The 27,027-nt window shown below is 52.2% G+C and overlaps 16 protein-coding genes across 16 annotated transcripts; 7 read left to right on the forward strand and 9 right to left on the reverse strand.

The window, feature by feature from the left end:
- The first annotated feature begins 114 nt into the window (after positions 1-114).
- On the forward strand, positions 115-1,794 carry BO79DRAFT_240787 (phosphatidylinositol N-acetylglucosaminyltransferase subunit A/GPI3). The gene is made up of 5 exons (XM_025685059.1): positions 115-142; positions 206-237; positions 294-328; positions 379-767; positions 818-1,794. Exons 1-5 carry the CDS (start codon positions 126-128, stop codon positions 1,782-1,784), a joined length of 1,440 nt encoding a protein of 479 aa, XP_025534741.1. The 5' UTR covers positions 115-125; the 3' UTR covers positions 1,785-1,794.
- An 89-nt stretch (positions 1,795-1,883) lies between these two features.
- On the reverse strand, positions 1,884-2,731 carry BO79DRAFT_211590 (uncharacterized protein). The gene is made up of 2 exons (XM_025683048.1): positions 2,576-2,731; positions 1,884-2,520 (listed from the first exon to the last, which is right to left on the reverse strand). Exons 1-2 carry the CDS (start codon positions 2,669-2,671, stop codon positions 1,999-2,001), a joined length of 618 nt encoding a protein of 205 aa, XP_025534742.1. The 5' UTR covers positions 2,672-2,731; the 3' UTR covers positions 1,884-1,998.
- A 410-nt stretch (positions 2,732-3,141) lies between these two features.
- BO79DRAFT_240789 (ADP-ribosylation factor family protein) lies at positions 3,142-4,482 on the reverse strand. The gene is made up of 3 exons (XM_025685060.1): positions 4,475-4,482; positions 4,126-4,395; positions 3,142-4,069 (listed from the first exon to the last, which is right to left on the reverse strand). The coding sequence occupies exons 2-3, from the start codon at positions 4,172-4,174 to the stop codon at positions 3,372-3,374; spliced, it is 747 nt and encodes a 248-aa protein (XP_025534743.1). The 5' UTR covers positions 4,175-4,395; positions 4,475-4,482; the 3' UTR covers positions 3,142-3,371.
- A 598-nt stretch (positions 4,483-5,080) lies between these two features.
- BO79DRAFT_203650 (uncharacterized protein) lies at positions 5,081-6,943 on the forward strand (the record flags this gene model as incomplete). Its single annotated transcript, XM_025681735.1, has 2 exons — positions 5,081-5,141; positions 5,234-6,943. The coding sequence occupies 2 exons, from the start codon at positions 5,081-5,083 to the stop codon at positions 6,790-6,792; spliced, it is 1,620 nt and encodes a 539-aa protein (XP_025534744.1). The 3' UTR covers positions 6,793-6,943.
- A 260-nt stretch (positions 6,944-7,203) lies between these two features.
- On the reverse strand, positions 7,204-8,480 carry BO79DRAFT_259743 (kinase-like protein; the record flags this gene model as incomplete). The annotated part of the gene is made up of 4 exons (XM_025686382.1): positions 7,204-7,542; positions 7,606-7,730; positions 7,890-8,173; positions 8,236-8,480. 4 exons carry the CDS (start codon positions 8,478-8,480, stop codon positions 7,204-7,206), a joined length of 993 nt encoding a protein of 330 aa, XP_025534745.1.
- Positions 8,481-8,708: 228 nt separating this feature from the next.
- BO79DRAFT_203652 (mRNA splicing protein PRP18) lies at positions 8,709-9,966 on the reverse strand. The gene is made up of 2 exons (XM_025681736.1): positions 9,034-9,966; positions 8,709-8,982 (listed from the first exon to the last, which is right to left on the reverse strand). The coding sequence occupies exons 1-2, from the start codon at positions 9,930-9,932 to the stop codon at positions 8,790-8,792; spliced, it is 1,092 nt and encodes a 363-aa protein (XP_025534746.1). The 5' UTR covers positions 9,933-9,966; the 3' UTR covers positions 8,709-8,789.
- Positions 9,967-10,123: 157 nt separating this feature from the next.
- On the forward strand, positions 10,124-10,904 carry BO79DRAFT_181929 (SAP18 family protein; the record flags this gene model as incomplete). Its single annotated transcript, XM_025680185.1, has 1 exon — positions 10,124-10,904. A coding segment is annotated over exon 1 (642 nt), but the record flags the coding sequence as incomplete, so codon positions are not given.
- A 370-nt stretch (positions 10,905-11,274) lies between these two features.
- On the reverse strand, positions 11,275-11,906 carry BO79DRAFT_211594 (NADH:ubiquinone oxidoreductase 6.6kD subunit). The gene is made up of 4 exons (XM_025683049.1): positions 11,857-11,906; positions 11,766-11,801; positions 11,514-11,629; positions 11,275-11,456 (listed from the first exon to the last, which is right to left on the reverse strand). The coding sequence occupies exons 1-4, from the start codon at positions 11,873-11,875 to the stop codon at positions 11,403-11,405; spliced, it is 225 nt and encodes a 74-aa protein (XP_025534748.1). The 5' UTR covers positions 11,876-11,906; the 3' UTR covers positions 11,275-11,402.
- A 402-nt stretch (positions 11,907-12,308) lies between these two features.
- BO79DRAFT_203661 (glutathione S-transferase) lies at positions 12,309-13,442 on the forward strand. The gene is made up of 3 exons (XM_025681737.1): positions 12,309-12,450; positions 12,533-12,933; positions 13,018-13,442. The coding sequence occupies exons 1-3, from the start codon at positions 12,410-12,412 to the stop codon at positions 13,368-13,370; spliced, it is 795 nt and encodes a 264-aa protein (XP_025534749.1). The 5' UTR covers positions 12,309-12,409; the 3' UTR covers positions 13,371-13,442.
- Positions 13,443-13,489: 47 nt separating this feature from the next.
- Positions 13,490-15,564, reverse strand: ugd1 (UDP-glucose dehydrogenase; the record flags this gene model as incomplete). The annotated part of the gene is made up of 3 exons (XM_025687756.1): positions 15,247-15,564; positions 14,694-15,130; positions 13,490-14,641 (listed from the first exon to the last, which is right to left on the reverse strand). The coding sequence occupies exons 1-3, from the start codon at positions 15,440-15,442 to the stop codon at positions 13,490-13,492; spliced, it is 1,785 nt and encodes a 594-aa protein (XP_025534750.1). The 5' UTR covers positions 15,443-15,564.
- On the reverse strand, positions 15,421-15,925 carry BO79DRAFT_276426 (uncharacterized protein). The gene has a single exon (XM_025687757.1). It carries the CDS (start codon positions 15,758-15,760, stop codon positions 15,512-15,514), a length of 249 nt encoding a protein of 82 aa, XP_025534751.1. The 5' UTR covers positions 15,761-15,925; the 3' UTR covers positions 15,421-15,511.
- A 184-nt stretch (positions 15,926-16,109) lies between these two features.
- On the forward strand, positions 16,110-17,603 carry BO79DRAFT_276429 (glycosyltransferase family 4 protein; the record flags this gene model as incomplete). The annotated part of the gene is made up of 1 exon (XM_025687758.1): positions 16,110-17,603. The coding sequence occupies one exon, from the start codon at positions 16,110-16,112 to the stop codon at positions 17,601-17,603; it is 1,494 nt and encodes a 497-aa protein (XP_025534752.1).
- Positions 17,604-17,669: 66 nt separating this feature from the next.
- Positions 17,670-19,213, reverse strand: BO79DRAFT_181938 (fatty acid desaturase). Its single transcript, XM_025680186.1, has 3 exons — positions 19,061-19,213; positions 18,127-18,980; positions 17,670-18,076 (listed from the first exon to the last, which is right to left on the reverse strand). Exons 1-3 carry the CDS (start codon positions 19,164-19,166, stop codon positions 17,765-17,767), a joined length of 1,272 nt encoding a protein of 423 aa, XP_025534753.1. The 5' UTR covers positions 19,167-19,213; the 3' UTR covers positions 17,670-17,764.
- A 1,106-nt stretch (positions 19,214-20,319) lies between these two features.
- On the forward strand, positions 20,320-21,511 carry BO79DRAFT_211597 (2-hydroxyacid dehydrogenase). Its single transcript, XM_025683050.1, has one exon. The coding sequence runs from the start codon at positions 20,404-20,406 to the stop codon at positions 21,451-21,453; it is 1,050 nt and encodes a 349-aa protein (XP_025534754.1). The 5' UTR covers positions 20,320-20,403; the 3' UTR covers positions 21,454-21,511.
- Positions 21,512-21,776: 265 nt separating this feature from the next.
- BO79DRAFT_276431 (calcium/calmodulin dependent protein kinase) lies at positions 21,777-23,025 on the forward strand (the record flags this gene model as incomplete). Its single annotated transcript, XM_025687759.1, has 4 exons — positions 21,777-22,037; positions 22,091-22,362; positions 22,415-22,632; positions 22,681-23,025. The coding sequence occupies exons 1-4, from the start codon at positions 21,796-21,798 to the stop codon at positions 23,023-23,025; spliced, it is 1,077 nt and encodes a 358-aa protein (XP_025534755.1). The 5' UTR covers positions 21,777-21,795.
- Positions 23,026-23,264: 239 nt separating this feature from the next.
- BO79DRAFT_290827 (choline transporter) lies at positions 23,265-25,286 on the reverse strand. Its single transcript, XM_025688933.1, has 4 exons — positions 24,943-25,286; positions 24,798-24,844; positions 24,663-24,742; positions 23,265-24,612 (listed from the first exon to the last, which is right to left on the reverse strand). The coding sequence occupies exons 1-4, from the start codon at positions 25,144-25,146 to the stop codon at positions 23,360-23,362; spliced, it is 1,584 nt and encodes a 527-aa protein (XP_025534756.1). The 5' UTR covers positions 25,147-25,286; the 3' UTR covers positions 23,265-23,359.
- Between the last annotated feature and the right edge of the window lie 1,741 nt (positions 25,287-27,027).

The raw sequence follows: 27,027 nt of genomic DNA on the forward strand, positions 1-27,027 counted from the left end.
ATCGACGGCCATCTGCTCATCCCCTGACGCTGGTCTGGTCCTAACATGGATATGCTGGAAACGGCCCTCTCAAGGCCATTGTTGAAGGTGTCATTTGGGTAGCTCAGAGACTACCGACTGCCATTATGACATACAACATTGCGTGAGTGTCTGCTTGCGTTTCGAGCGATCTATCAAGGTTGGCCTACTAATCACCGGTCCACAGTATGGTCAGTGACTTTTTCTTCCCCCAGCCAGGTCAGTTGGTCACTCATTCTGTTGTTCCTCTGATGACCAGCTACTGATGAGCCCAGGCGGAATTGAAAGTCACATATATCAGCTATCGACCGTAAGATTACCAGACCTCGTTCGCTCCAGCCAACGCTTATCGCTCTATAGAAGCTTATCGATCGCGGCCATAAAGTCATCATCATAACCCATGCCTACAAGGGACGAACCGGCGTTCGCTATCTCACCAATGGGCTCAAAGTATACCATGTCCCCTTCTTCGTGATCTACCGGGAGTCGACCATGCCGACGGTCTTCTCTTTCTTCCCTATCTTCCGAAATATTGTGATTCGTGAGCAGATTCAAATTGTACATGGCCATGCAAGCTTGAGCAGCTTCTGCCACGAAGCTATTCTTCATGCACGGACAATGGGCCTCCGGACAGTTTTTACCGACCATTCGCTGTTTGGGTTTGCAGATGCGGCGTCAATTCTCACCAATAAGCTGCTCAAGTTCATCTTAAGTGACGTAGACCATGTTATTTGTGTCAGTCATACATGGTACGTCAATCGCATGATTATGCTCAACTTATATTAACTTTAGGGGATAGCAAGGAGAACACGGTCCTTCGAGCCTCGCTAGACCCGTTGATGGTGTCTGTCATTCCCAATGCGGTGGTTGCAGAGAACTTCCGACCCCCAGAGCCACGGCCAATAGCGCGACCCATGGAGCCCAACGATATTATCACGATTGTTGTCATATCCCGTCTTTTCTACAATAAAGGAACCGATCTCCTCATTGCCGCCATTCCCCGGATACTTGCGTCCCATCCGAATGTACGATTCATCATTGCCGGGTCGGGGCCCAAGGCCATCGATCTCGAACAGATGCTAGAAAGGAATGTTCTCCAGGACAAGGTTGAAATGCTTGGCTCGGTGCGACACGAAGAAGTTCGTGACGTGATGATCCGGGGACACATCTATCTACATCCGAGTTTGACTGAAGCGTTCGGTACTGTCCTTGTGGAAGCTGCAAGCTGTGGTCTATACGTGGTGTGCACACGCGTTGGTGGCATTCCCGAGGTGCTCCCCCAACACATGACAACTTTTGCGAAACCGGAGGAGGATGATATCGTGCTTGCCACTGGAAAAGCCATCGCCGCATTGCGTTCGAACAAAGTCCGCACGGATCGATTCCACGACCAGGTCAAGATGATGTATTCTTGGACGGACGTAGCCGAACGTACGGAACGTGTCTACAAAGGCATCTCCGGGGACATTAGCCCCGAGGAATTCTACGGCTACTATCCCGGACAGGGATGGGAGGCCGGTCGGGACCGGGTGCGAAGCTTTGCCCTTATTGACCGTTTGAAACGGTACTACGGATGCGGAGTGTGGGCAGGCAAGCTGTTCTGTCTTTGCGTGGTGATCGACTTCTTACTCTATGTTTTCTTGGAGATGTGGTTTCCCCGTGCAAACATTGACATTGCGCGCAGCTGGCCTAAGAAGATCAACCAAAAAGAGAAGAAACGGCCAGGGTCTACGTGTAAAGGCGACCGTCTGGGGCCTGCATCATAACATGATCCCGACTGCACCTACACTCTCTTCTACACCATGATCAGGCCAAGCTCTTCTCGACTTGCAATTTTGATTCGCTTATGATACAGACACAGCAAGATACCCATACCGATAGACGCAGGAATATTTTGTTCATTAATACATTGCCGTTAAAATACTTCCTTTCTAAGCATGTTCACTTCAAATCCATTTAAGGTCCAGCCTGTGGTGACGCTCAATGCTTATGCGGGTTGTCCCTCTTAGTCGAAGGCTCATACCTCCACTCAGCGGCCGCCGTCTCTGCCGACTCCGGCACGCGATCCTCTGCAGCCAATGCACCCTTATCACCGCGCTGACCAGGGCGCGCCTCATCGCGCTCCAGTCCACGCTGGCTCGGCATCTCTCTCTCAAAGGTAGTTCCCCGACTAGCTCCAACTTGTTCCAAGCCCGCACTCTGGCCCTTGCGTCCATGCTGTCCATCATGACGAAGCTCGTTGCTGGTCTGTCCCGAAATAGGCTGGCCCATACCCCGGTGCACGTCCTGCGATGTAGCGCCCATCAAGGTATCGCTAGCGTTGGTCTTGACAGATTCCTTGCCATGGCTGCGCTCGACATTAGGGTTGAGTGCCTGGCCACCAACCTCGCCGATGGGATTAGGCTGGTAGGAGCTGCTGGCGGGCGCGGTACCGGGGGGATGGCTCTCAGCGCGGAATTCGGGGACGAAGTCGCTAGGAGCGACCTTTCTTCCTACTTGGTGCTGCTTCTATCAGTACAACTTGCATGAATGGACACCATTCCAATGAAATACATACACCGCCCTGCTCAAGAGGACCCGTAGGTTTCACCGAAGGGTGAAATTCACCCTGCTTGTTTGTAGCGACGGAGTCGGGGTTGTTGAAGTGGCTCATGGTGGATATGTGCGGAAATTATTGTTTGGTGAAAATCAGGATTATATATCATGTAAAAACTCTTACAATTGATGCTAAACAGAAATTGAAGCAGACAGTAACCGGACAGCTATATATACAAGCTAGACCGTCCGGGATGGTAGTTTAGGACATCACGGGAATGACGTCAAAGTGACCGGCGTTGACTTCATGGCTTGCATGCTTCTCCATCACTTCACTTTCATCGAACCACTGCTTTGACTGGGATAAACGTCATGCACTGGCATCGAGAATGTTCAGTGCGTCCAATCAGTCTGGTTTTCGGTCGCGTGCTTCCATGGATGTGGTGTAACTCTGCAGTATCTGGTACGGGATGATTAGGGATGTCTCCGTCAGATGCCGATGCATGGAATTGGCAGTTTGTTTTGATCTAGGCCATGGAGATGATAATTATGATGTAGTAGGTGTTTTGCAGTGTTTTGTGGTATGTTGTGCTGTGGTCATTGCTGGATGTAGATATGACTGTCTACATGGTTGAGGTACAACATGCACTAAATATAGACACTTGAAAATGACCCCAAGTTGAAACAAACAAATGCAATTAAGGTATCTTCCCGATCACATAACCTCTTAACGCCAAACTCAAGCCCGAATAACACGATATAAGAACATGAAAAAGAATCGAAATTCTTCGCAACAGACCATCCCATCCCCAAGTCTATCACTTCATTAACGGTGGTCGTCCCTCTTTATTCCACTTGACTCGCGTCTGCACCCATTCCACCGCTTCTTGCACGCCCGACCCCATCAACGCGCTGACCGGTAACACACGACTATCCCTCACCCCGGCTCCAGACTCTCCCTCAAAGACCTTGCGCACAAACCCCTCCTTGATACGAACAACCTCCACCGAGTCTTCCCGATCTTGCTTGTTGGCGAGAACGAGGATCGGTACACCCGCCACATCCGCATGCTGTAGAACCGACTCCAGCACTTGCCGACACTCGTCGAGCCGACCGAAATCGCTGCCGGGCGCATTGATCCCGACCATTTCCTCCGTAAATGCGCCCGAGTGGCCACCTGACGGACCGGATGCAGAGCTAGGTCGTCGACTCGGAAGCCGAGTGATATCTGGGTCTTGACCGACGTCGGCACTGTCGACGACGAAGATAATGGCATGGCAGCTGGTGTAGTAGCTTTGCCAGAGGTTCCGCATGGAGATTTGTCCCCCCACGTCCCAGATCTTCAGATACATGTCCGGTAAGGAGATGGTCGCGACGTTTTGGCCGACGGTGGGCACGGTTTTCCCGGGGTTAGGGGCGGGGGCGCCATCTGGTCGGGGTTGATAGAGGGCTTTGATTTGCGACAGGAGGGTAGTTTTGCCGGCGTTATCGAGGCCAAGGAGGAGTACGGAGTATTCTATTACCGTGATATTAGCGCGCAAGGATGGGATTATGACCAAGACATCGACTCACCCTCCTTGCTAGTAGCATACATATACAGGGACTTGGCCAGATGATACATGATTGCGGAGAGGGACGGACTGCGGAGACTAGACCAGATAACCTCCGGCGGAGGCAGCCTCGGAATTCCAATTAGAACCGGCGGGACGACAGCTCAGGTAACAGAATCATGGCAGCAGCAGAAGGCTGGATTCTTGAGAAATTCCACCTGCTGCTTGATTTGTCTCTTGCGCTTCGATACGGAGGACGCTGGGCCAGCGCCGATGGCGATAGATTGATTGCCTGGGGTTCCACGCGTCAGCCGTGTCTCGAAAAGGAAGGTAGGGTATAGGGTATATACGATGCAGACCCCGAGCCCTACCTTCCGGAACAGGAAGACCCCGCAACGTCAAAGTCATGCATTGTCGATCTCTTGATTTATTGGGAATATTATTCATTATCCGGGACTGCCGTTATCGCTTCGGAATGTTGCTCTTCCTTTCAATGAAAGTGTTTCGGAACCCAGATTGACGGGGTCCATTCACCACGGCCTGCCGGGTCAATCGTGGCAGCCAAACTTCTCACCTTCTCGACCCCGGATGCGCCGGTGGCACGGAGCAACGGTCATCATTGGAGGCTGGCAAGCAATCGCCCCCCCACGTCCCTTGGCTGGATCCATTCCTACTGGAATAAGTAAGGATTACATAGTCGAGTTGAGGGTCTTGCATTTGTCAGTTTGTCAGCGTTCCCCAGGCCCTGCCTTGTCCGCTCGCGGAATCGGCATCCCCTCTCCCCCTTCCTCTTCCTATGGTTTCCCTACAAGCTTAATCTTTCCTCCTTCTTGTCAATGTAACGGCCACTCGATGGCCCTCCGGTTTCTCTCCCTTAAGCTGGAGGTAGTGGCTCTACTGTAGATATTTGATACTGTGTGTGGTTGGACTTGTCAGAGGAACCCTGCTATCGCATGTCGCAAACAGCATGCCCCACGATGGTTGGGCGGGTGAAGGCGCAAGAGATGCCTTCATTGGAGACTGATACCATTATCGTCGGTATGTCGCCATTTCGTGCCAACGGAGATGCTGGGATTTTATTTGATTTCTCCCCCTGGTCCGTGTTATCGTGCTGATGTGATCCCCCACAGGGAACGGGCCGTCGGCCATGATTCTGTCGTATATTCTTCATGGCCATCTTCCATTTTATTCCTCCAATCCTCCTCATCCTGACCCGCTTCTGCATGCGAAGCTCCAGGATTCCCCGGAGTTGCTCCATGTGGACGTGCACGCTTTGACGGATCATTTCGCCGCCTCGAGACTGTCGTACTCCACGCAGGCTCTCCCCGTGAACGTGCTCCTGGACACGCTGGTGCGTCCCAGCGTGGATGTAGAAGAGCTTGAGGCCATTACGAATGTCGAATGGCGGTTCGTGCCCGAAAAGGCCGTTCCCCATTTGGTGTTCGGGAATGCTCAGCATGCAGGGGGTCAGTGGACTGATAATCCCATGCCTGCCAGCTGGGACATCCAGACCCTCAGCTATGCGTCAATGCTGTCTCTCCCGGGCTATTCGTTCGCTGAGCACCACCGGAAGATCACGGGCAAGGAGCTTCCGGCATATACCCGACCCAGTCGGGAAGAAACAGCAAGCTACTTCCGCACATACCCCGAGGCGGTTCAGATCGATGATGTGTTCCGGTTCAATGAGACCATCTCCGGCATATCACGAACAGATGATGGGTTTTACATTCGCTCTCACAACATCCACTGCAAGCACTTGGTCCTGGCTAGTGGTATATTCACTCAAGTGCTGCAGCCCAGCCCAATGCTGCAGCCTTTGACCTCGCTCCAGCCCACTCCGCAGACTCCGCTACTTGTGGTCGGCTCTGGATTCTCTGCCGCGGATATCATCATCTCTGCGCCGGCGGATCAGAAGATCATCCATGTGTTCAAGTGGGATCCGGAAGGGCGGTCATCACCGCTGCGTGGCTGCCACCACCAAGCATATCCTGAATACGCCGGAGTCTATCGACTGATGAAACGAGCTGCGGTTGCAGCAGACCCCACGAAGAAACGAGTGAAGCCGCGGCGCACCACCTCGATCCCTTTCTTGGAAACTCGCTCATGGGAAGATATCTACGAAGGATTGCCTAACTCGGAAGTTGTGGACGTCGAGATGCAAGAGGATCAAGCCCTCGTCACATTCCGCCAGCCTGACGGGAGCACCGTCACCCGCGCCGTCCGCGGGATGGTCTACGCTACTGGCCGACGAGGCACCCTCGATTACCTCGACCGTCCGCTTCTTGATGAAGTACTCGACCATGATGCGACCACAGAAACGAGCCCCGTCATCTCCGCCCGGTCCTTGCGCAGCAAAGTGTATGACGATATTGAGATTGCGCCAGACGTTTTCATCATTGGCAGCCTCACAGGCGATTCTCTCATCCGGTTTGCGTACGGCAGCTGCGTCCAAGCCGCTGGGAAGTTGGTTGACGCACGTACGGGCAAAGAGCGAGTCCGCAGTGGATCGAACAATAACTCTCGGCCCCAGTCATCGTTGGGCGTCATGCGTGGCATAGATGGACACGATATCTCGCCACCTAGCGAGTTTCGTGCTGTGGATAACGACCGCATGGCGTCGACTTGGCCGCAGAGGGTTATGCCGAATGGGTTGTGGAGATGGCTTTGGAGATGGTTTGACGTGAGGTAGGAATGATGATGATGCATGATAGATGATAGATGTGATGAATGATTGTACATAGCATGCCATTGGCTTTGTTTATAAAGGGAGGATATGTTGTTACTCATGTATAGCTGCTGAACTGTTCTAGTGATCTGCATATATTCTGACTGGAGAGGGCTTGTCATTACTTGCAATAAAAGAAGTCTTTTAGATGAGTACACCCACGATTGTACAACCCTGGCCACCACCTCAATCCAAAATAAAACCCACATAAATGTAAGCCGAGAGATAAGCACTGTTCTAACAAATTTCCGCGACAGAACTCTAGCACTAACCGAGAACTATATACTACTGCACCTAACCCATTTGCCAACCCTCCCAGAGCAACCATAACATGATCCACTTCACTTTTCGACAACCCCAACCCTTCCCTCAGAATCACCTAAACCAAGGATGCCCCAGCGCCTCCCTCGCCGTAATCCTCCCCCTGGGATCAAGATAAGTCATCCTAGCCACCAAATCCCTCAACCCCGGCTCCAGAAACCCCCAACACTCAACCGGCTGTCTCGGATTCTCCGGTCCGAACGTATTGATTAGCTCCAAAATGCGATCAAAGAATGGATTTTGCTTCCCTATATGCTCAAGAAAGCGCTCCATGCCATCCACGTCGGCAAAGTACGATAGATGAAGACGAAGAATATACCTCCATGCGTCAGCAGCATTCAACTGCTCATCAGGAACACGAAGGACCATTTCATCGGCCATCACATAAACTATCTGCGTGATATATCAGCCGACTCACAATCAATGGATACAGAGACAAGAACAGGTTAAACATACAACCAGTGCAAACGAAAACACATCAGACGCCTGGTTCTGACGAGATCGCGCCCAGCTCTCGGCGCTGCGCCAGATGGCGTTGCCGCAGAGGGGTCCGCGGAGCCATTTCCCTGGTGGGACGATGACTGTATCTTCCAAGTCGGAGATTTGGATTGACTTTATTGATGGCTAGTTGTTATTATCGGCTGTGGAGGGGTCTGTGTAGTCGATGAGGATGTTGTTTGGTTTTATGTCTTCTGGGTGTTAGTATAACGTATCATTCAACATTAACCGATTAGATCTACCATTATGCACCATATCCCGCTCATGCATCTCAACTAATCCACTTAATGCATCGCGGAGAATCCTCTTCCTCGTTTCGTGGGATATCATCCTCCTCTGACTAAAGCGGAGCAAATCCCCGCTTAGAAAGGGGTAGATGAATACTTCTGTCTCGCGGACAGAATTAACGAATGTCCGGATATTTGAACAGGATGATAGCTGGTTCTGGATGTTGAGCTGGTGTTGGAAGTCGCCTGGGATGTTGTTCTTTATGATGTATTGCTGTTTGTTGTTGTTGGTGGTGGTGCTGTGGTTGGAGTGAGTGAGTAGTCTAGGGTTAATGGTATGGTATGAGAGGGGTGTATGTACCTCGCTCGGTAGACGTGTAACCCGGATTTACCACCGCGAGTGAGTAGTTCTTCAATATGGTAGGTCTGGTTGGAGTCACTTGTTATGGTTGTGCCGGGTGGGAGTGGTCTTTGGCGGGATTTGGTGAGGGTGGATATGCATTTCCTGTTGGATTGGAAGAGTTGCTGTTGAGGGCATGGTGTACGGGTACTGGAGAATGGCAGATTTGGTAGGAAAGACGAGCGTATGGGGGTTATATATCGCATCTTGTTAGTTATTACTGGGTTGTCTTTGTATACAGATGTAGTGCTATCTGGGCTGTTGTCTGCTGCATCTCGGCGGCTCCTGAGTCAGCTGGGATCGCCCTTGGCAGATTAGACATACCTTAAGGCTCTTGGTGGATGTAGATCAGCCGAATGATGCAGGTTAAGCGCTGGCTAAATGTGATATACATGAATAAAGTGTTTGGATTGATTGTTTTTGCTCGAGAGCTTCGCTAGTGTTTACTGATTATGTAGAGATAAGTGTTGAAAAGCACACACGTCTTATGGGTATAGATACATATCAACATCAGGCTAGCCCATGATCTGCAACTGATCATCCGGAGGCCACCGCGTCTGCGCAAAGCTGAGACATCGCTTGATGCTCTGCAAGTACTTGCGCGTAATCTCATCACTCAAAATATGCGCCTGCTGATCGCTCTGATGCAGCTTTTCTCGTGCGGATCGCTCGTGGATACCAACCATGGTAACACCGATAGGCCAAGCACTGCAAAAGATTAGCCAGGAACAGACCTCAAAAGAGAAAGAAGATACGTACGCTTTTCCAATACTCAACCTCAGATAGGCATCATTAGCATCGACATACCGCCGCTGCTGCGCCTTAGAGACAATCTCAACCACATGCTCAAGCACTCCATCATCGATATCCACCTTTTCAAACTTGCGAAACAACGGCTTCATATTCTCCCGCGACTGAACCATGGCATTATACGCCTGCTTTCCCTGCAAGCTCAACTTCACCGACGCATCTCGCTTGGCCAACGCCAACTCCCACTCCCGCAGCACCATATTAAAGTACGATGCCAGCTGGCGAAACAAGAACTTCTTCCCCTCCAGATCCTTCGGCGCCGTCTCCGGAATCTTCATATCCACCTCCGGCACCAGCTCCAACGTCGTCGGAATCGGCCCATCTGACAGCTGCGGCTGCGGCGTCAACGACCGCTGCAACAGCCTCCTATACCGTCTCAGGCGGCCCTTGTGCGTCTCCCCAAACAATATCGCCGGCTCTTCCATGTCCCGCAACTTGTTCAACAGCTCCTCCTCCGGTATATCCTCCTCGCCACCTTCCTTGCCCTCACCCTCTTTATCATCTCCAGACTCCGTAGGCGGCAGCTCCGGCAAGCCGAGTCTCTTCCTGCGCTCTCGTTCACGAGCAGCTTCTTCCTCTTCGCGCTTCTTGCGCGACTCCTCGGCCAGTTTGCGCTTCTTCTCTTCCCGTTCGCGACGACGCTCGGCTTCTTCGTCTTCGAGCTTGCGTTTCAGGGCGTTGCGCTCTTCGCGTTCGCGCGCGAGGCGCTCTTGTTCTTCATTGTAGGCGGCGATGCGGGCGGCTTCGAGGTCGCCGCGCCGGGTGTATTTGGGTTTGGAGGTGTCTTGAGAGTCTGGTTTGGGTTTTGCTTTGGAGATTTCTTTGGACATTAACGATGCGAAGTCCATCTTGGCGTTGTAGTGTGATCCCAGTGAAGGTGTAGTGCTGGTTGTGGCGATTAGATAGATAGAGTTGGGTGAATCGGAGGCAAAGAGACACCCGTGTTCGGCAAACTTGCCGCGGCGGAACTTCCGCCGTCCAGATCCAGCAGAAACACCCGCGCCTGGATAGCTTGTTTGCTGCAAGCTTCATCCTCTACCTTCGTTCATTTCTCTCTTTCAATGCAATAACCACCATCCTATACTACACACTACAATCGCACACTATATCTTTTGGAACCGACTACACCAACAGGTGACTACCAAAACAAACGAAAAATAAAGAAGAGCAGCAGCAAAATGACACCACCTCCAATCGACCGCCAAACCACAACCCCCTTCCACCTCAAGCTCTTCTACCGACTCAACAACTACCACCATCTCTCCGACTTCTCCTCCACAGCTTCATCCTCGTCCTACAGCGGTCCCACGAGCGGCCCCAACGCCATCCGCACGCGCAGTCCCCCACCACCACAACAACTCCCTCCCCACCTCCAAATCTACACCTGGCAATCATGCACTCTCCGCGAACTCTCCCACCTCCTGACCTCCGCGCTACCTAGTCTCCTTCCCGACCCGCCGGTCGGTACGCGCCTCTGCTTCCGCCTCATATACCCGGACACCAAAGGCGCCGCGACAATGGGGCCCGACGCGCGGGGGAGGTATCTCGCGAAGGATTTGGGGAGTGTGATTATCGGACCGAGGGAGAGTGCGATTGCCAATGGTGGGGATGAGGATGAGAATGCGAATGCGAACGGAGAGGAAGGAGGGCAGAGGAAGGGTAGTGGTGCTGGAGCAGGAGGGAGGTTGAGGATCCAAGGCAATGATGCGGATAAGACGTTGCAGGAGGCAAGGTTCGTTATTGGAGATTATGTTGATTGTGCGATACTGCCGCCGCTTGAGGATGGGTCTGTGGCGCCGCCGGTTAATCCCGGTCGGGGGATGGCGATGGGTGGGGGGATGAGGGCGTTTCCTGGCGATGCTGGTAGGGGGGAGAGGTATCGAGGAGGTGGAGGAGGTGGTGGGATGAGAGGGGGGAGGATTCCACCGGGGGATTGGAGACGGGGGGAGAGAGTTCCGGAGGAGAGGGGTGGTGGTGGTGGTGGAGGGAGAGGAGGGAGAAGGGGGTGGGCGCCGTACTGATTACTTGCTTGAATGATTGATTTTGATGCTGTATGTGTATGTATGAGTGTTAGGAGTTGAGGATACCCGGTTCGCTACAGGGATGTCTTGTCTACTATCTACTAGTAATATGTCTGTATTATTGACTGTGTGCTGTGCCCATCAGCAACGCAAAGAATTTGATGTAGTAAACGAAATCTTCAATAACGGTATAATAGTAGTAGTAGTAGTAGTAGATACACATCCAGCCCGACCCATCACATCACATCACATCACGCTTTTCTCCCGCCCAACCACACATGAGAGGATCGAATCGATCTACCACTCGACAATCGTATCGCCCCTGCGCTTTCCACGCAGCTGGTACAGACCCTACACAACCATTAGCATTCACCCCCAACAGATCCCAATGTAACCCAGATCACTCACATCAGTCTTATAAGCGACATAGCCCAATGCACCAGGAATCAGCGCCATATAGAGGAACGAGAACCAGGCATGGCGCGGCGTCCACCGGAAGTACTTGTAGCGGTTGGCGTTGAGTTCTGCATAACCCGATTGTCAGTTCTCATCCATCCAAGTATGTATTCCTCCCAATGCCCTCTCTGAGAGGTAATTGTTGTTTCTGAAGGGAGGGGAGTAATGTAATGCGTCAAGTCTTATTGGCGGGAACAAACGGACCGTAGTATTTCTGGAGGGCCGGATCAAGGATCAGAGCTGGAGGTAGCGGTTAGCAATTGGAATTGAGGAGAAGCAGAGATTAATGACATACACTTGCTGGGACCGGCCATGGTTGCGGTTTGGGGAGCGCTGGTTTATTGCTGGCGAGCTGGGGGTATATGCGTATTGGGTGTGGTGGTGATGATGTTGAGGTTGGGTCATGTGATGGACAGCATAATTAGTAAAGTGTATAATATTGTTGTGTTATGTAGTTATGCAGGTATGCAGGTAAGTGGATATCAGGATGTTATTATGATCACTATATCATTACTGATGATTATTATAGATACAATCTACATAGTTAGCAACTATCAAATACACATATACACTACTTATCTACACTACACAACGTTGAACAGTAGAATCCCTCGTCCTCTGGTATCTACAGTATGATCGCAAAAATGGGCGCCCCACTCATGGCGTCAGTCTTCACGAGAACATCCGAGGTTCGCTCGCGCATGATAAGTTCTAATTTATGTGTGATGAGCACTCAATCACATTCATCCCTAAGCTTGTCACATATAAGATAACGTACACACCATTCTCCTATTCACCACACCACCACCACTTATCCAATCCAGTACTATTTGATCAATACCACCAAAATGACCGACCCCAACAAAGGCACCAAAATCACCCTCTACTGGTACATACCCTCCCTCCCTCCCATTCCATCCACCCCATCCACCCCAACCACTAACAACGAAATAATCATATAATGTGTACAGGCTCTCCCAATCCCGCTCCCACCGCATCCTCTGGCTCCTCGAAGCCCTGCACCTAACCTACGAGCTCAAGATCTACCACCGCGGCCCCGACAAGCTCGCACCCGCGGAACTAAAAGAGATCCATCCCCTCGGAAAGTCCCCTCTATTGACCATCCAACCCGCGAACGCCCCTCCAGACCAGAAGCCCATCGTGCTCGCCGAGTCCGGCATTATCATCGAGTACCTACTCGATCACTTCGGCGACAACGCCGCAGAGAAACCTCTCCTCCCTGCTCGATGGAAACCCAACCAGGAGGGTGTGGTCGGCGGTGAAACCGAGGAATGGATGCGCTATCGCTACTTCATGCACTATGCTGAGGGAAGTCTCATGCCGTTTTTGGTGATGCAGTTGGTTATGGATAGTATGCTACCCCCCCATGATGATATTTGTCCCGCGGACAAGGAAGGAAGGATGTAAATGCTAATGCTCATGGTGGTTGTAATAGCGGTAAAAAACCCCCCCGGCATGCCCTTCTTCGTCAAGCCGCTTCCGCGCCTTGTGGCGGGCCAGGTGGAAAAGGCCTTCCTGGCGAGGAATATCCAATCGCATTTGGAGTTCTTGGAGGATCAGTTGCGGAGTAGTCCGAATGGGGGTGCGTATCTGTGCGGGACGGAGTTGACGGCCGCGGATATTATGATGAGTTTTCCCGTGATTGCTATGTCCGGGAGGTTGGCGGATCAGTTGGATAAGTTTCCGCTGTTGGGAAAGTATGCGGAGAGGTTGCAGAAGGAGGAGGGGTATATTAGGGCTGTGAAGAAGGTGGAGGAGGTGGATGGGAAGTTTGAGGCTTCTCTGTAACTTCTCCCTTTCTTCTTCTATCTATGTTTGATGTGATTGGGATTGGGGTATGGTATATATGATAGTATTAAGTAGTAATTAATTTGCAATCTATCTATCAATGAAAATAAATGGTATGATTACATCCGCCCAATAGCTTCACTCTCCACCCCCAACTTCTGCAACTCCGCCCCATCTAAACATCCACGTCCATCATACACCCACTTCGGATCCTTCAAGTTGTACGCAATGCGCGCCCACTCCAACGGCTCATTCACCACGGCCACTGACCGCGGCGCCCAGGTCCGACACGCCGCGCAGTCACTCCTACACCCTTCCTCCGGCGTCAACCGATAAGTAGCCCCATTGTACGTCCACTCCTCATCCCTGCGCGCCGGCGAAAGCATCTCATCCAGACTCTCAAACACCTCCGAGTCCGAGCGAGCAGCACTGCGCTTCCGCCCATTCTTGAACTGTTCGCAATCCGTCATGACCAAAACCGCATTAGCCTGCGAACAGGCCAAATATGGATCCGACAGGACCTTCACCCTAGCAGCCACTGCCTCCTTCCCACAGACACTTTCCAACTCACGCAATATATCCTCCTCATGACAGAACAAATCAAAGATATCAATCTCCGCCGGCCTCTCCTCAAGCAACAGTCTGATTACATCCACAACCGGCGACTCGCGCGTATCCCCAGTGTCTTTCTTAAACGCGAACCCCAACACGGCGATCTTCCTCCCGGATAGATTCCCATCGAAGCGGTCGATGACTCTCCGTGCGAACCGCACCCGCTGGTACTCGTTCATAGCGTTGACCTGGCGCCAGTAGTGCGCGACTTCGTCTAATCCTAGTGATTCAGCGAGATATGTCAGACTGGCGATGTCTTTGCGGAAACAGGACCCGCCGAATCCGACTCCGGCTTTGAGGAACTGTGGTCCGATGCGGGCGTCCATGCCAATGGCGCGCGCCACTTGGTCGACGTCTGCGCCGGTCTTCTCGCAAATCGCGCTGATGGAGTTGATGCTGCTGATGCGCTGGGCTAGCATGGCGTTGGCGACGAGTTTGGCGAGTTCCGATGACCAGGCGTTTACTTGGAGGATGCGCGTCGGAGGGACCCAGGAGTAGAGGTGGGCGAGCATGCGGGCGGCGCGTCGGCCGGGGGCTGTTCCTGAGGAGCCGATTAGGACGCGGTCTGGGTGGACGAGGTTGTCGATGGCGGAGCCTTCGGAGAGGAATTCGGGGTTAGAGAGGACTTCGAAGGGGGTGTTGGGGCGGAGGGTGGTGAGCTGGTCCGTCAACTTTACTTTCAGTTATAAAAGTTTTGAGGATGCAGCTTACTGTTTGTCGCACTCGTTCGGCCGTTCCACATGGCACGGTGCTCTTCTCGACGATGATGGCTCCTGGCTTTGCGTAGCGTGCTATCTCCTGCACGGCGCCGTCGACGGCTGTCATGTCGGTGGCTCTGCCGGCGCCGAGACCGAAGGTCTTGGTGGGAGTGTTGACGGCCAGGAAGACCATGTCTGCGTCTGCGATAGTCATCGAGTCGCATGTGAAGAACAGGTTTGGCTGTCGGCGCGAGTACTCTGAGCCTTCGGTACCAACACTCTGAGCCACGTCCGAGCCATCGCGCGTTGCGCGCACGACATTGTACAGGGTGGGTTCATGTACGGGGAGATGCGCCGACTTCCAGCTCTGAATGCGACGAGGATCCCGGTCCAGCACTGTCACTGCGACGGAGGGATTGTATAGCGCGAGAACAGCCGCGGTTGGTCCGCCTGTAGGGCTGGCTTAGTTTGGCTCGTAGATAAGGACAGATGTGCCAGCAGAAGCCTACCCACGTATCCTGCACCCACCACGCAGACGCTCTTTACACGGTCATCGGCCTGTATACGTGCCGAATTGGCGGTCGCTGCGTCATTGTGGGCTCCCTGGATGTCTGTGATTCCCGCAGGCGAGGTGGAATGCGACGAGACATCGTCCACCTTTGCGGCGCGAAACAGCGGACTAGATGCGGGGGTAGTGGGACAGGTTGAACTGTCGTCTAGACTCCATTCAAGAGAGCTTCGTGGTGAAGAAGCGAGATCCATTGTGCTGCTTCTGCTGCTGTTGCTGTAGTATTTCTTGTGTAACCGTCGGCGACAGACCTCACTCACCAGTCAGTCCAGGAACTGACGAGACGATTGAGGGGCAAGACAACAAGACAAGACAAGGGAGACGGGACCACAAGCAGTATAAGCATTAGCCCAGACACCTAGAGGCAAGAGATCGTCGGGCGACCGAGGAGATAAGGTCTTGCGCGGAGGGCGCATGGCCGTTGCAGCGGAACGTGAGCAGCAGAGCATGAGGGCGAAAGAGGGAGTCAATGCCACAGAGCTGCATGGGTTGATGCACGCGGGGGGCAGCATGGACTGCCACTGGATCAAGGGTTAGGGGGGATGCAGGAGGCATTGAAGGCATGAAATTTGGCTGGTGATCCGCCCGAACGAGCGATTCTCTCCAGCCAGCCCACGTGCCCGCATCCAGCCCGGCGACACGAACAGTTCTTGTGCATCACCTGCAGTGATTCCCAGTGTAGGGGAATGATGATCTGTGGGTGTTAGTTTTGTCCTCCTGAGCCTGGTTGCTCTGCACACCGTATTGTCTATTCTTGTAGAACATAAGTACGTGCGTGCACTCCTGGTAGTTGTAGACTGTGTCTAGATATACGGCAGTCCACCAATCAGATATTGGTTGAATAGTATCAACATCATCAACATGCCCCAACTCACTCCCCCCTCCGAAGACTTCCCCAGCATCCTCAAAGGAAAACGCATCCTCCTCACCACCGAATCTTTAGGTCCAGTTAACGGCGTCAGTCGCACAACCGGCAAATTGATCGAGTATCTGCGTCGCAATGGCGTCGAACTGGCTGTCGTGGCACCACAGTTCACCTCACCACCACCATCATCCTCGCCATCACCCTCACCATCACAACATCATCAAACCCACGAAGAAGAAACAACAACAACAATCCGCCTCCCCGGCTACCCCCTCCCCTACAACCCCGACCTCACCCTCGTCTACCCCTTCCATCTCACCACCACAATCTACCCCCAAACCTTCACCCCAGACCTAATCTACATCGCCAGCCCAGCCAGTCTAGGCTTCCAACTCCTCCTTCAACTCCGCCAACTCCACTCCCCTCCACCAACGCTTTTAAACTACCAAACAGACCTCTCCTCCTACAGCTCCATCATCTTCCCTAGACCCCTCTCCACCTTCGCCGTCTGGCTCCTCTCCCTCGTAGAGGGATATCTCTTCCGCACGCCCTGCATCCACACGATCTTCTACCCGTGCAGCGATGTCCTAACCTACTTACGATCCACCAATACCCCCATCCACAAAACCCACCGGTTAGGACGGGGGGTGGACACAACTCTCTTCAACCCGTCCCGTCGATCCCAGTCCCTACGGGATACGCTAGCCCCGAACAGCGAGGCCATCCTCCTAACAGTTTGTCGGATCGCGCCAGAAAAGGGTTTCGAGTTCCTCGCTGAAGCCATTACCCATCTTCTTTCCAGTACGAAAATCCCCTTTAAGATGGTGATAGTCGGTGGGAACGCCAATCCAGCTGTGACGGCACGCATCCAATCCCTCTTTCACCACGTCTCTTCACATGTTATCTTCCTCGGGTTTAAGACTGGGGTGGAGTTGGCGAGGACCTACGCCTCCGCGGATATATTCCTGCATTGCTCTGTTACGGAGACATTTGGGCTGGTTGTGCTGGAGGCTATGGCGAGTGGGGTGCCGGTCATCGCGAGGGATCAGGGGGGACCGTCGGATATTGTGAGGAATCAGGAGACGGGGTATTTGGTTCCGGTGGCGGAGGGGGAAGTGGGCGTGTTCAGTGGGCTTGTGGGGGAGGTGTTGCGGGATGGGAGGTTGAGGGGACGGTTGGGGAGAGGGGCGAGGGTCTTTGCGGAGGATATGACGTGGGAGAGGATTAATCGGAGGGTGGTGGGGAGGATGGTGGATGCTTTGGAAGCCAATGGGGTAAGGGATGAAGAGAGGGCATTATTAGGGGGAAATAGAGGGGAGGTCTCGTTTTGGGAGAGGGTCAAGTTGGGGGTTGCAGTTGCGGTGGTGTATGTGATGTGGATGGTGGCTGTTGTGCCGTTGATTGTGCATGGGTCGAGGATTGTGCCCAGGGTGCTGGGGAGGGTGCCGCTGTTGGGGAGGTGGGTTGGTCGGAATTCTTCTGCTGCTTAGTAGGGAGATTGTGTGTGTATGTGTATGCAATATATTATGTATTACATCTTCTTTTAGAGTATGTGAGTCTGTATATACAACCCTAACTCCTCTTCCAGTATCGGAATTACTTCCAGAAGCAGCTAGGGTATAGCACAAAATGTATGAGCGGAAAGAGGAAATCAAGCAAACTTCCGCTTAATTTCCTCCTCACTGAAGCGACGCGTTTTGCGACGCAGCATCGCCGCAAGCTCTGCATGCGTCATGCCAATCTGGTCGCCCATCGGCACTAGACACCGCGCCAGGTGGTCGTAGTCCTTGCGCATCAGTCGCACCGTGATCATGATGTAGTCGATGTTGCGGAACACGAGGGCATGCTCGGATGCATACCGGTCCTTTTGCCGCAGGAAGGCGAGGGGGTGGTCGCGCCAGTGACGGCGCGGGTTCAGGTGGTGCGAGGTGTGGTAGCCGTCATTGTAGCAGAAGCGGTTGCTCTATTCATAGTGAGTATGTGGTCAAAATTGATGGAATAATTGGAGCATACCGCTACATCAATCAAGGTGATACTGGAGCGAAAGTCACTGTTGGGATCCGTCTCGTCGACAAACGCATGCTGTCCCCAGTTCCCCACCATGAGACCCACACGCAGCTGCAGGAACGGAAGAACAAAGACAAACAAAGTCGCCCTCCAGCTGACGTAGTTCCAGAGCAAATACATCATCAGGTAGCTGCTGAGTTCCCAAAAGGCGGCTTTCAAACCCAGCAGGGTCTTTCCTTTGCGCAGGAAGTAGGTGGGCAGCTCCAGCCAGATGAAGAGGTAGAAGCGGCCGACGTAGCAGGCAAAATCGGCCAGACTGTCGCGCTGGTAACGGATCGTTGAAGATAGATCATCCGGGCCGTTGCCTTCGACGTGGTGATGCTTGACGTGATGGTAGAAGTAAGAGTTCCAGGTGTGGCCCATGAGCGGGTCCGTGATGTAGGGAAAGATCATGTCGAATAGCCACCAATTGCGCTTTTTCAGGATACCCCCCATGTGGATGTGCTGGTGCATCATCAGGGTATAGGTGCCCACGTAGTAGGACTGCATGATCCAGTGCAGCACGCCATGGAGCCAGTGGAAGTTACGGAAGAGATAGATAGCACTAGGCACAGAGGTGGTGAAGTAGAGCAAGAGGTGGGTGAGCATGACCACGTCGGTGTCCACCCGGACGATGGACCGCGCGGCCCTGATGTACGGTTGCAGCAGCCATGCATCTAGCAGAGGAGGCAGCTTGATGTCCTTCAAATCCCAGGTGAAGAAGATGGTAGGGACGAAGTCGGCATGCCGGGGGTCATTAAAGGCCTCCAGTTGGCTGACGGTCGCGTCGGCATCTGATGGGACATCGGGGGTCCCGCCGGCTTTAGTGGCAGGAGAAAGTTAGCATGAAACCCGGAAGAGCAGTGGCAAGGAAGTTAGTTGACGGCGGGTGAGAATGTACATGACTTGGTCTTTTCCGGGGTGGATTGGCTATCGAGCAGCAGGTTATCGAGGACCAGTCGATCGGGCGGGGTCAGATAGGGATCGATAAAGGTGGAAGGGTCCATGGCCAGCAGAACAGGAATAATCTCCTGAAATTGGTTGGAAGCAAGGCACGTTTGGACAGTAAAGCAAAGGGAGGTATTGGCCCAAAAAATTCCTGTTGGAGTGACAATCGAACAAGCTTTAACGGACCGCCGAAGAAAAGAAAAAAGGGGGTGGGGCTGACAGCATCGGATGAGCTGAGACGATGGTCAGTTAGTATCTATCTGCCTGGGTATATTATCCGATCTATCCCCGTGCTTCTAATATCCGATCAGACCATCCATACATACCCCGGCTTGCTCTTAACTTGGCGTGTTGCTAATGGAGGCCTTAAAATCAGTGGTGGTGGTGATGTGTCTGCCAGCTAGCTGTGCCTGGGGACAGCAACCATGGGTGGAGATGGTGGGTCAAGAGCATCCATGACGAGCACATTTCATCCAGGGCAATTCCATCAATTCCTCTCGTGATCAGGTCATGATGTCGACTTCTTCCGCCCGTGAGGTGTGACGGAAGATGTACATGTTGACATTCAATTGAGATCTCCAGGGTCTGAAGTCAGATTTGTGACATTCCGATGGGGGCAGGAGATGTCCGATGTCCACTTGGTTGGCGGGGGCGGAGTCACTTTTCCGAGAACAGCAAGTGGCAGACAGTTAGCTCCCCCGCGTCGATCCATTGAGGTCAAGGCAATATAGTATCCCGATACTGTGATTGAGTTGTGTAACTTTGTAGATAGACGTCGTAATTGGCCGGTGAGCTGAATGTGTTTATTAACCCTGAAGCTCCATACCCATCACATTAATAGATACGCTAGTGTCATATCTATAATTAGCAGCAGGATCAATATCCCGGACAACTCACAAACAGTTGTTATCGTTGAAGTTGGAGTACAGAGGCATTGCTCGTAGCTAGTATACATTTGCCTGATATGTTGTAGCCAGATAGGGAGCCCATATAAGCTTCATTCCCGGACGCATGAAGAGGGACGTACCAGGTGCGGGCTGCCACTGCGTACCAATCGAGCCGGTCGGCATCACCAAATGCGCTCAACACGCCATTCACTGCATCCAGCCATCCATACAGCATCACCCCATGTAAACCCAAACAAACCCTAATAAACTCAACTGTCAATATAGGATACGTCATTACCCCTCCCATGTGTAACCCCGCCAGCCTCTCATCCATACTTCTTAAAAACTACTTACCAGCACTTATTTCACACAATTCACAGTACATCTTAACAATCAATCAGCGAGCACAATGAAACTCACTCTCTTCTCCGCCAAATCATACGATACCCATTACTTCAATCAGACCCTCCAAACTTTTCACCCAGATTTAACCACCATCACCGCTCACCCCTTCGCTCTAACCGCGTCCACCGTCTCCCTCGCGCGCTCCAGTGATGCTGTCTGTGTCTTCGTAAACGACACCCTCGACGCTACTGTTCTGCACGCTCTACACTCCTACGGTGTCCGTGCCATTCTCCTCCGCTGCGCTGGATTCAATAACATCGACCTCCCCGCCGCCGAAGCCCTCGGCTTCTTCGTTGCCAATGTCCCCAGCTACTCCCCCGAAGCTGTGGCCGAGTTCGCCGTGGCGCTGATCCAAACCTTGAACCGCAAGACGCACCGCGCGTATAACCGTGTTCGCGAAGGCAACTTCAATCTAGAAGGGTTCCTAGGCCAGACCTTGGCAGGAAAGACGGTGGGCGTGGTGGGATTAGGCCGCATTGGAATGGCATTCGCGAGAATCATGAAGGGGTTCGGCTGTGTGTTGCTTGGGGCCGATCCATATGGTGGGGAAGAGTTTGAGAAGGAGATAGGAGGAAGTTATGTCGGGATGGACGAATTGCTGGGACGGAGTGATGTGGTGAGCTTGCATTGTCCATTGACAGAGGGAACTAGACATTTGATCAATGCGAAAAGCCTGGCCAAGTTGAAGAGGGGGGCAATGGTGGTGAATACCTCGCGAGGCGGGCTGATCCATACAAGAGATGCGGTGCAGGCGTTGAAGGATGGAAGACTGGGTGGGTTGGCGTTGGATGTGTATGAGGAAGAAGGGGACTTGTTCTATAATGACCATTCAGCGGAGATCATCCATGATGATACGTTGATGCGGTTGATGACGTTTCCCAATGTTCTCGTGTGTGGACATCAGGCGTTTTTCACGCGCGAGGCACTGAGTGAGATTGCTCAGGTGTCATTGAACAATTTGGAGGATTGGGCGAAGAAGCGGTCGTGTAAGAATTCGCTGGTTAGAGAGGGGCATTTGTGTGTTGAGGAGGATAAAGAGCCGGTTCGATTGTAGATGTGTGGAATAGTTGTAGCAATAGACCTGCCTGATTCTGAGATACACATACTAAGGGCTGTATTGGGCCCGTGATCCCTGAGTAAGCATTCAACTAGAGTGCAGACCTTACTCGAGCATGATAAAGTGCGACTTTAGTGATATGCCAGAATTAAGGCATGCTCATGGGTCATATTGACTGCTGAGCGCAATGTTGTAACCCCAGCCCTGCCACAGTGGCGTGCTCCCCAAGCACCCCTTGCATCTGTCACCTGATGTTGACTTCCATTCGAAGCCACACATCTTCTGTCAGGATCCTCTAAGCCAAGCAGACTTACTACTCGAGTCAGTCGCATTTTCTCAATGCTCTCATTATGTTCTCCAATTGTGCACTCTTTCAAGACGCGGGCACACTCGGCTCTCGTGAGTCCAAGACTCCTTAGCTACAGATCGATCATCAGCAGTCGTCTCCACCGCAGAGCAAGCACAATTCCAACTTCCTCAATCCACGCCGATGAGTATATTGGCCAATCTGGCCGTAATTATAAAGTTGAACGGATTCTTCAGGAAGAAGCATCCCCGCCACGTCAGGTTCTCCTCGCAACGTGAGTAGACCTAACTACTACTACTCTTGACCAATCCCTTAATATTCCATTAGCGCTGGTGATGAAAGATTCATATTGAAGTATATCCACGAGGTCAATTTCGAAGACCTTCAAGACGTAAACAGCAGATTACGCAACGATGCCAGCCATGTTCGTCTTGCCCAGGACATCATCCCTGAGAAGTCCATGTATGTGTTTGAATACCTCACGGGTCATCTTCTCCACTTGGCTCAGAAGGATTTGTCACTTGAAACAAGAAAGAGACTTCTCAAAGAAGCTCTTCTTGGGATCGCCGAGATGCATGAGAAGGACGTCGTTCACACAGGTGAATCAATTTACCCTGAGTGGACTAACAAACAGTAGCTTACTCTAGATAGATATAAAAGCGGACAACTTCTTCGTCAACTGGAAACAGTCCGATAACGGCATCACCATCGAGAAAGTCCAACTTGGCGACCTCGAAGACGCCGTATACATCCCTCCTGGCTCATCCATGCTTGGGAAGCAAGCAGGCAACTGGATGTGGAGGAGTCCCGAAGCCCATGCTAGAGGACGGGTGAATAAACCGTCCGATATCTTCTCGTTCGCTCTTGTTGTAAGTATCACCACTCTATTCATTAGCTCAAGTGTTAACTTTCTCGAGTGTATCTACGTAGTACATAAACGGGTCATATTCGCAGTCGGAGACGACGAACTAGATGAAGGTATAGACCGCCTAGCCATCGTGATTGAGCGTCAAATCTCCTACTTCGCCGACAAAGATGGATTCCATGGTTTTCTCGAATACCTGGGTGACAATCCCTGGGCCTCTGTCTTCAACATAACCCTGAGTGGATTCAATCAGGACAACCCGGTCAGGCCATTCTCTCTTTGGCAGGGAGTCGACGATGATTTTAAAAGCCTTATTTGTGCCATGACGAATCTTGATCCAAAGAGGAGAATCACAGCACGTCAGGCATTGGCGCATAGCTGGTTTGACGGTGTGTGAGACTCGCTTTTACTTGTTTTCATTGCCATGGCATGTACTAGAACATCTTCTCTCATGGTACTGACTTCTCCAATCAATCTGTACTCCTGTCTCTTTCGTGCTGGCTCTAGCGCTAGTATCACCAAGTGTAATCCGATCGTACACCAGGATTATATATATATATATATATTTGCAGTGAATAAGACAGTAGACGTGCATGTTCATTGATACTACTACTCATAGAACTTAAACCGAAATGTACCAACAGCGCTTTATGTATTATCAGTATTAATATAAATTACTAAACCCAGCGAACTTTTACCCTCCTATATACAGTACAACCCCCACTCCCACATTAAATAGCATCCTTAGCCAACGCACTACTCTCCAACGCAATAGCCTTCGGCCCAGTATAACTACCCTGACGAACAAACCAGAACAGGGCAATGAAGATAGTGAACCCACCCGTGATCAAACACGTATAGTTCATGGTTTCGGCATCCACGGGCATCGAGAACGGGAAGCAGAAGATGACAATAAACACGATCATGTACAGACAAGTGATCGTGTTCACCAGGTATCCCGTAATCCCACTCATCCAGAACCAGCCGCGGGGGATGCCCTGACGGCCACGAAGCAGGTGCGGGAGAATAGCAGCGGAGTAAGACAGGGTCGTCAAGACGACGAAGGAGCTGACGAAGGCGCTGAACGCGGTGGAGTTACCGACGTAGATACAGCCGAGGATGATAGCGATCAAGCCGCAGACGAGGACCGAGTTAAGGGGGTTCTTGAAGCGGTGGTTGACTCGGCCCAGGTAGCCGCTGAAGGGGGTAGCGCGGTCGCGGGCCAATGTCCAGAGGACACGGCTGGAGGTGAGGTAGCAGCCGACGATGGCGACGAAGAGCGGCAGCATGGAGACGATGATGAGGCCGAGAGAGCCGCCGCGGGTGCCGGTGATTTGGAGGTAGATTTCGGTGAGGGGGAAGAGGTAGGGGGCTTCGAGGACGGCGTTGAGGTCGGTGATGCCGTAGAAGATGACGATCAGGTAGAGGAAGGCTGTGAAGAAGCCCATCACGTACTGGGCGAGCATGCCGAGGGGGATGTTCTTCCCGGGTTTGGGGACCTCCTCGGCCAGGTGGGAGATGACGTCGGGAGTGCCGACGGCGAAGGCGCCGTTGAGCATTCCCAGGCAGAAGACGAAGCCGTCGCTGCTGTATCCGGCCTCGTTGAGCCAGTCGCGCCAGACGAAGTCGTCCGTGGCGTAGGGCTGTCCGTTGACGTGGGGCATCACGGCGCAGACAATGACGGTGACGAGGAAGCCACCGACGACGAGGAATCCGCCCAGGGATTCGATCATGGGGAGGGCACGGTTGGCGAATGCGACCAGGAAGCAGCAGAGAATGGAGCAGATCAGGTAGGCGATGAAGACGTGCCAGCGCTCGATGGTGTAGTCGGGGTGGAACAAGGCGTAGGCGGACACGACCTGCGTGCCTAGAATCTGCGTCGTCGAGGCAGCACCGAAGATCCAGGCTAGGAAGTTCCACCAGCCGGCGAACCAGCCGCAGACGCGACCATATTTTCCTGCTGTGACGGATGCCCAGTGGTAGACTGTAGAGGTCAGTGTGTTGTTCTGAGTGTAAGCGTGGTGAAAGACGAACCTCCACCGGATGATGGCATGGACGAGGCAAGTTCAGCGAGCGATGCAGCAATGAACCAGTAGAAGAATGAGGCTGCGATCCTGTGAGAGAATTAGTATTATTCCCTCTTTAGAATTGCAGTGGCAGTGGACATACATCTCATAGATCACACCGGGCGGACCTCCATCATAGATAGCCGTGACCTGGATGGTAGAAAGTATCAGTTATCGGACGGTCGGAGACAAGCAAATCTACAGATGACGACATCTATAAAATAAAAATGATTGAAGAAAACACTCACGATACTCCCACCCAAAGCAATCCAGGTGTTTCCACTAGTCAAAGCCAAACCACAAATGTTAATGAAGCCAAAATTGCGCTCGAGCTCCTGCTTGTGGCCAGAAGCGTTGATCGGCACATCCACGGTGGATGGACTGTCGGAATGTTGTAAATCGGTGGCCACCACAGGATCAACCTGCTGCTTGGGCTCGTGCTCGAACTCCATCGTGCTCGTCGATTCCAGTCTTCTTCAGCACACAGACATAGAAAAAGACAGAGATGAAGAGATGAGCAGGAACAGATTATGTTTAAAGAATGGCCAGGAGCAGCAGCAGCAGCAGCAGCAGCAGCAGCAGAAGAAAATTTTCCGAGCTAAAGCACGATTAATATGCAGGACTCAGAACCTAAATCGCCATTTAAATGAACACAGTTTTCCTGCATGACTGATCGTACGACGAAGGGGAAGAACAGCCTGTCGCTAATGCATGCGCGATCGGAGGCCAAGAGGCACCGGTTGCCAACGACGGGACGCGATAATGGAATTGTGGATAGAACCGGTCTGTCCGGTCTGTTAGTTCCTGCTTAGTTCAATGCTAGTGGTCGGACCTGAAAGTTTAATTGATGCGTTGTTTAAATTGTCTGGATATGAACTTTGCCTGGAGGCAGGGATCGACATGGTTCCGGGGGTCGGAATGCAGGAGACGGAGAGGAAGGAATTCAAGATTATGAGATTCTGATGATGAGCTTATCGATCAGGCACGAGATCAGATGCGATCGATCTATTGTCCCTGCATACCGGCTGATTGATATTAGAATACTATGAAAAAAAGATGTTGCTACCTCTGGTTCTATTGTCATTGTGTTAGTACGATTGTTTGGGTCTTGATGCACCACCTCGCCCACCAGAGTGTCCCTTGAATCGTAAGATGAACAGTCCTATTCAATGGACAGCACATAATCGGTGTAAAAGTCTACAGTATACAGAGAACTGTGCTGGCTATGGACACCTTGCCTCGACACTCATTCGAACAGCGAGCCCTACATGGTTATCCCTTGCGGGCAACTCTGGCGGGAGGTTTCGCCACATCATCTGCGACAACGAGCGAAGCTTATGAAGTCAAGTGTAGTGGCTGGAGCTCGTCAACCCTGTCTTCTTACCCTTTGTCAAATACCACGGTTGGTGGAAATGCTATCCGCATGTCCTAGAATGTCATTTTAACTGTCAATGGTTGTCCTTCCATCTTGCCTCTGTTCCTTGCAGTGTCCTGATCTCGCCATCTTTAATTTGGCTTAACGTACACTACTGCTGAAGACCCTATGGGCTACTGTCCCCATTAGCTGTTCTTGATGGCTACAGCTAGTAGAAAACTCTGCTAGACTCCTATAATTTAGGCGGTTGTGAAGCATTTCCATCTGTCAGGACTGCGAGGGACACGCACTCAACCCTCAACTCAACACCCTACCGGTAAAATGTTAGCCAGCCACTTTCCTTGCCAAGCAGACCAATTAATCCCATAGCAAACTAATCAACTTGACACGAAGCTAACCATAAGGCTAGTCTATTGACAAAAGAGGCCGGTCCGTTTCCACCACTAGCCCAACCCATCTCATATGACCGTGGGGGTCTATCTACAAACAAAAGCAGCAGCCCACAGCACTACTTAACCAACAATCCTAACCATCAACCTGTATCACGACCCTCACAACCTCACTCACCACTCACCACTCAACATCACATACCCAAAGCATGTTATATCCGTGGACCACCAGCAAGCCAAGCAACCGAGGGCCGCCCGGACCGAACCCCTGAGCACAGATCATCCCGGGGCAGTAGTATATCCGCTTAGCCAAACCAATTTGTCACCGCAATCGGCCATCATCCGCGATAACTACTGAACTAGTTTAAAACTACGCATGGAGTTAAGAAAAAGTGACTCCACTCCCAGCCAGGCAACCCTGAAACTGAAGGAATATGATTCGCCCTGCCTCAATGATTTAGATTCTTTTAACTTGCTAAAATGCTGCGTAAGACGGACGCGGCGCTAGTGGAGTTCAAATATCCTCCGCGGTGGGGATTGAGTGCGCTCCGACACGCTAAGATTGAGAC

The sequence above is a fragment of the Aspergillus costaricaensis genome, assembly GCF_003184835.1.
Source record: "Aspergillus costaricaensis CBS 115574 unplaced genomic scaffold BO79scaffold_47, whole genome shotgun sequence".
Lineage (NCBI taxonomy): Eukaryota > Fungi > Ascomycota > Eurotiomycetes > Eurotiales > Aspergillaceae > Aspergillus > Aspergillus costaricensis.

Bases quoted from the DNA above. Each gene is read 5' to 3' on its own strand.
- BO79DRAFT_211597 (XM_025683050.1), top strand. From the start codon at position 20,404: ATGAAACTCACTCTCTTCTCCGCCAAATCATACGATACCCATTACTTC.
- BO79DRAFT_211594 (XM_025683049.1), bottom strand. The intron at 11,630-11,765 runs GTCCGTTTGTTC...CGGGTTATGCAG, and splicing joins GGCCCTCCAGAAATACTACG to AACTCAACGCCAACCGCTAC. The intron at 11,457-11,513 runs GTGAGTGATCTG...ATGGTTGTGTAG, and splicing joins ATGTCGCTTATAAGACTGAT to GGTCTGTACCAGCTGCGTGG.
- BO79DRAFT_203652 (XM_025681736.1), bottom strand. From the start codon at position 9,932: ATGGACTTCGCATCGTTAATGTCCAAAGAAATCTCCAAAGCAAAACCC. The intron at 8,983-9,033 runs GTACGTATCTTC...AATCTTTTGCAG, and splicing joins AGGTTGAGTATTGGAAAAGC to TGCTTGGCCTATCGGTGTTA.
- BO79DRAFT_203661 (XM_025681737.1), top strand. From the start codon at position 12,410: ATGACCGACCCCAACAAAGGCACCAAAATCACCCTCTACTG. The intron at 12,451-12,532 runs GTACATACCCTC...TAATGTGTACAG, and splicing joins ACCAAAATCACCCTCTACTG to GCTCTCCCAATCCCGCTCCC. The intron at 12,934-13,017 runs GTATGCTACCCC...TGGTTGTAATAG, and splicing joins GATGCAGTTGGTTATGGATA to CGGTAAAAAACCCCCCCGGC.
- BO79DRAFT_211590 (XM_025683048.1), bottom strand. From the start codon at position 2,671: ATGAGCCACTTCAACAACCCCGACTCCGTCGCTACAAACAAGCAGGGT. The intron at 2,521-2,575 runs GTATGTATTTCA...TGATAGAAGCAG, and splicing joins GTCCTCTTGAGCAGGGCGGT to CACCAAGTAGGAAGAAAGGT.
- BO79DRAFT_290827 (XM_025688933.1), bottom strand. From the start codon at position 25,146: ATGGAGTTCGAGCACGAGCCCAAGCAGCAGGTTGATCCTGTGGTGGCC. The intron at 24,743-24,797 runs GTATGTCCACTG...ATTCTCTCACAG, and splicing joins CCCGGTGTGATCTATGAGAT to GATCGCAGCCTCATTCTTCT. The intron at 24,613-24,662 runs GTTCGTCTTTCA...TGACCTCTACAG, and splicing joins CATGCCATCATCCGGTGGAG to TCTACCACTGGGCATCCGTC.
- BO79DRAFT_240789 (XM_025685060.1), bottom strand. From the start codon at position 4,174: ATGTATCATCTGGCCAAGTCCCTGTATATGTATGCTACTAGCAAGGAG. The intron at 4,070-4,125 runs GTGAGTCGATGT...TCACGGTAATAG, and splicing joins GTATGCTACTAGCAAGGAGG to AATACTCCGTACTCCTCCTT.
- BO79DRAFT_181938 (XM_025680186.1), bottom strand. From the start codon at position 19,166: ATGGACCCTTCCACCTTTATCGATCCCTATCTGACCCCGCCCGATCGA. The intron at 18,981-19,060 runs GTACATTCTCAC...CTGCCACTAAAG, and splicing joins CCCGGAAAAGACCAAGTCAT to CCGGCGGGACCCCCGATGTC. The intron at 18,077-18,126 runs GTATGCTCCAAT...CACTATGAATAG, and splicing joins TCACCTTGATTGATGTAGCG to AGCAACCGCTTCTGCTACAA.
- BO79DRAFT_276426 (XM_025687757.1), bottom strand. From the start codon at position 15,760: ATGCTGCCCCCCGCGTGCATCAACCCATGCAGCTCTGTGGCATTGACT.
- BO79DRAFT_240787 (XM_025685059.1), top strand. The intron at 238-293 runs GTCAGTTGGTCA...TGATGAGCCCAG, and splicing joins CTTTTTCTTCCCCCAGCCAG to GCGGAATTGAAAGTCACATA. The intron at 329-378 runs GTAAGATTACCA...ATCGCTCTATAG, and splicing joins ACATATATCAGCTATCGACC to AAGCTTATCGATCGCGGCCA.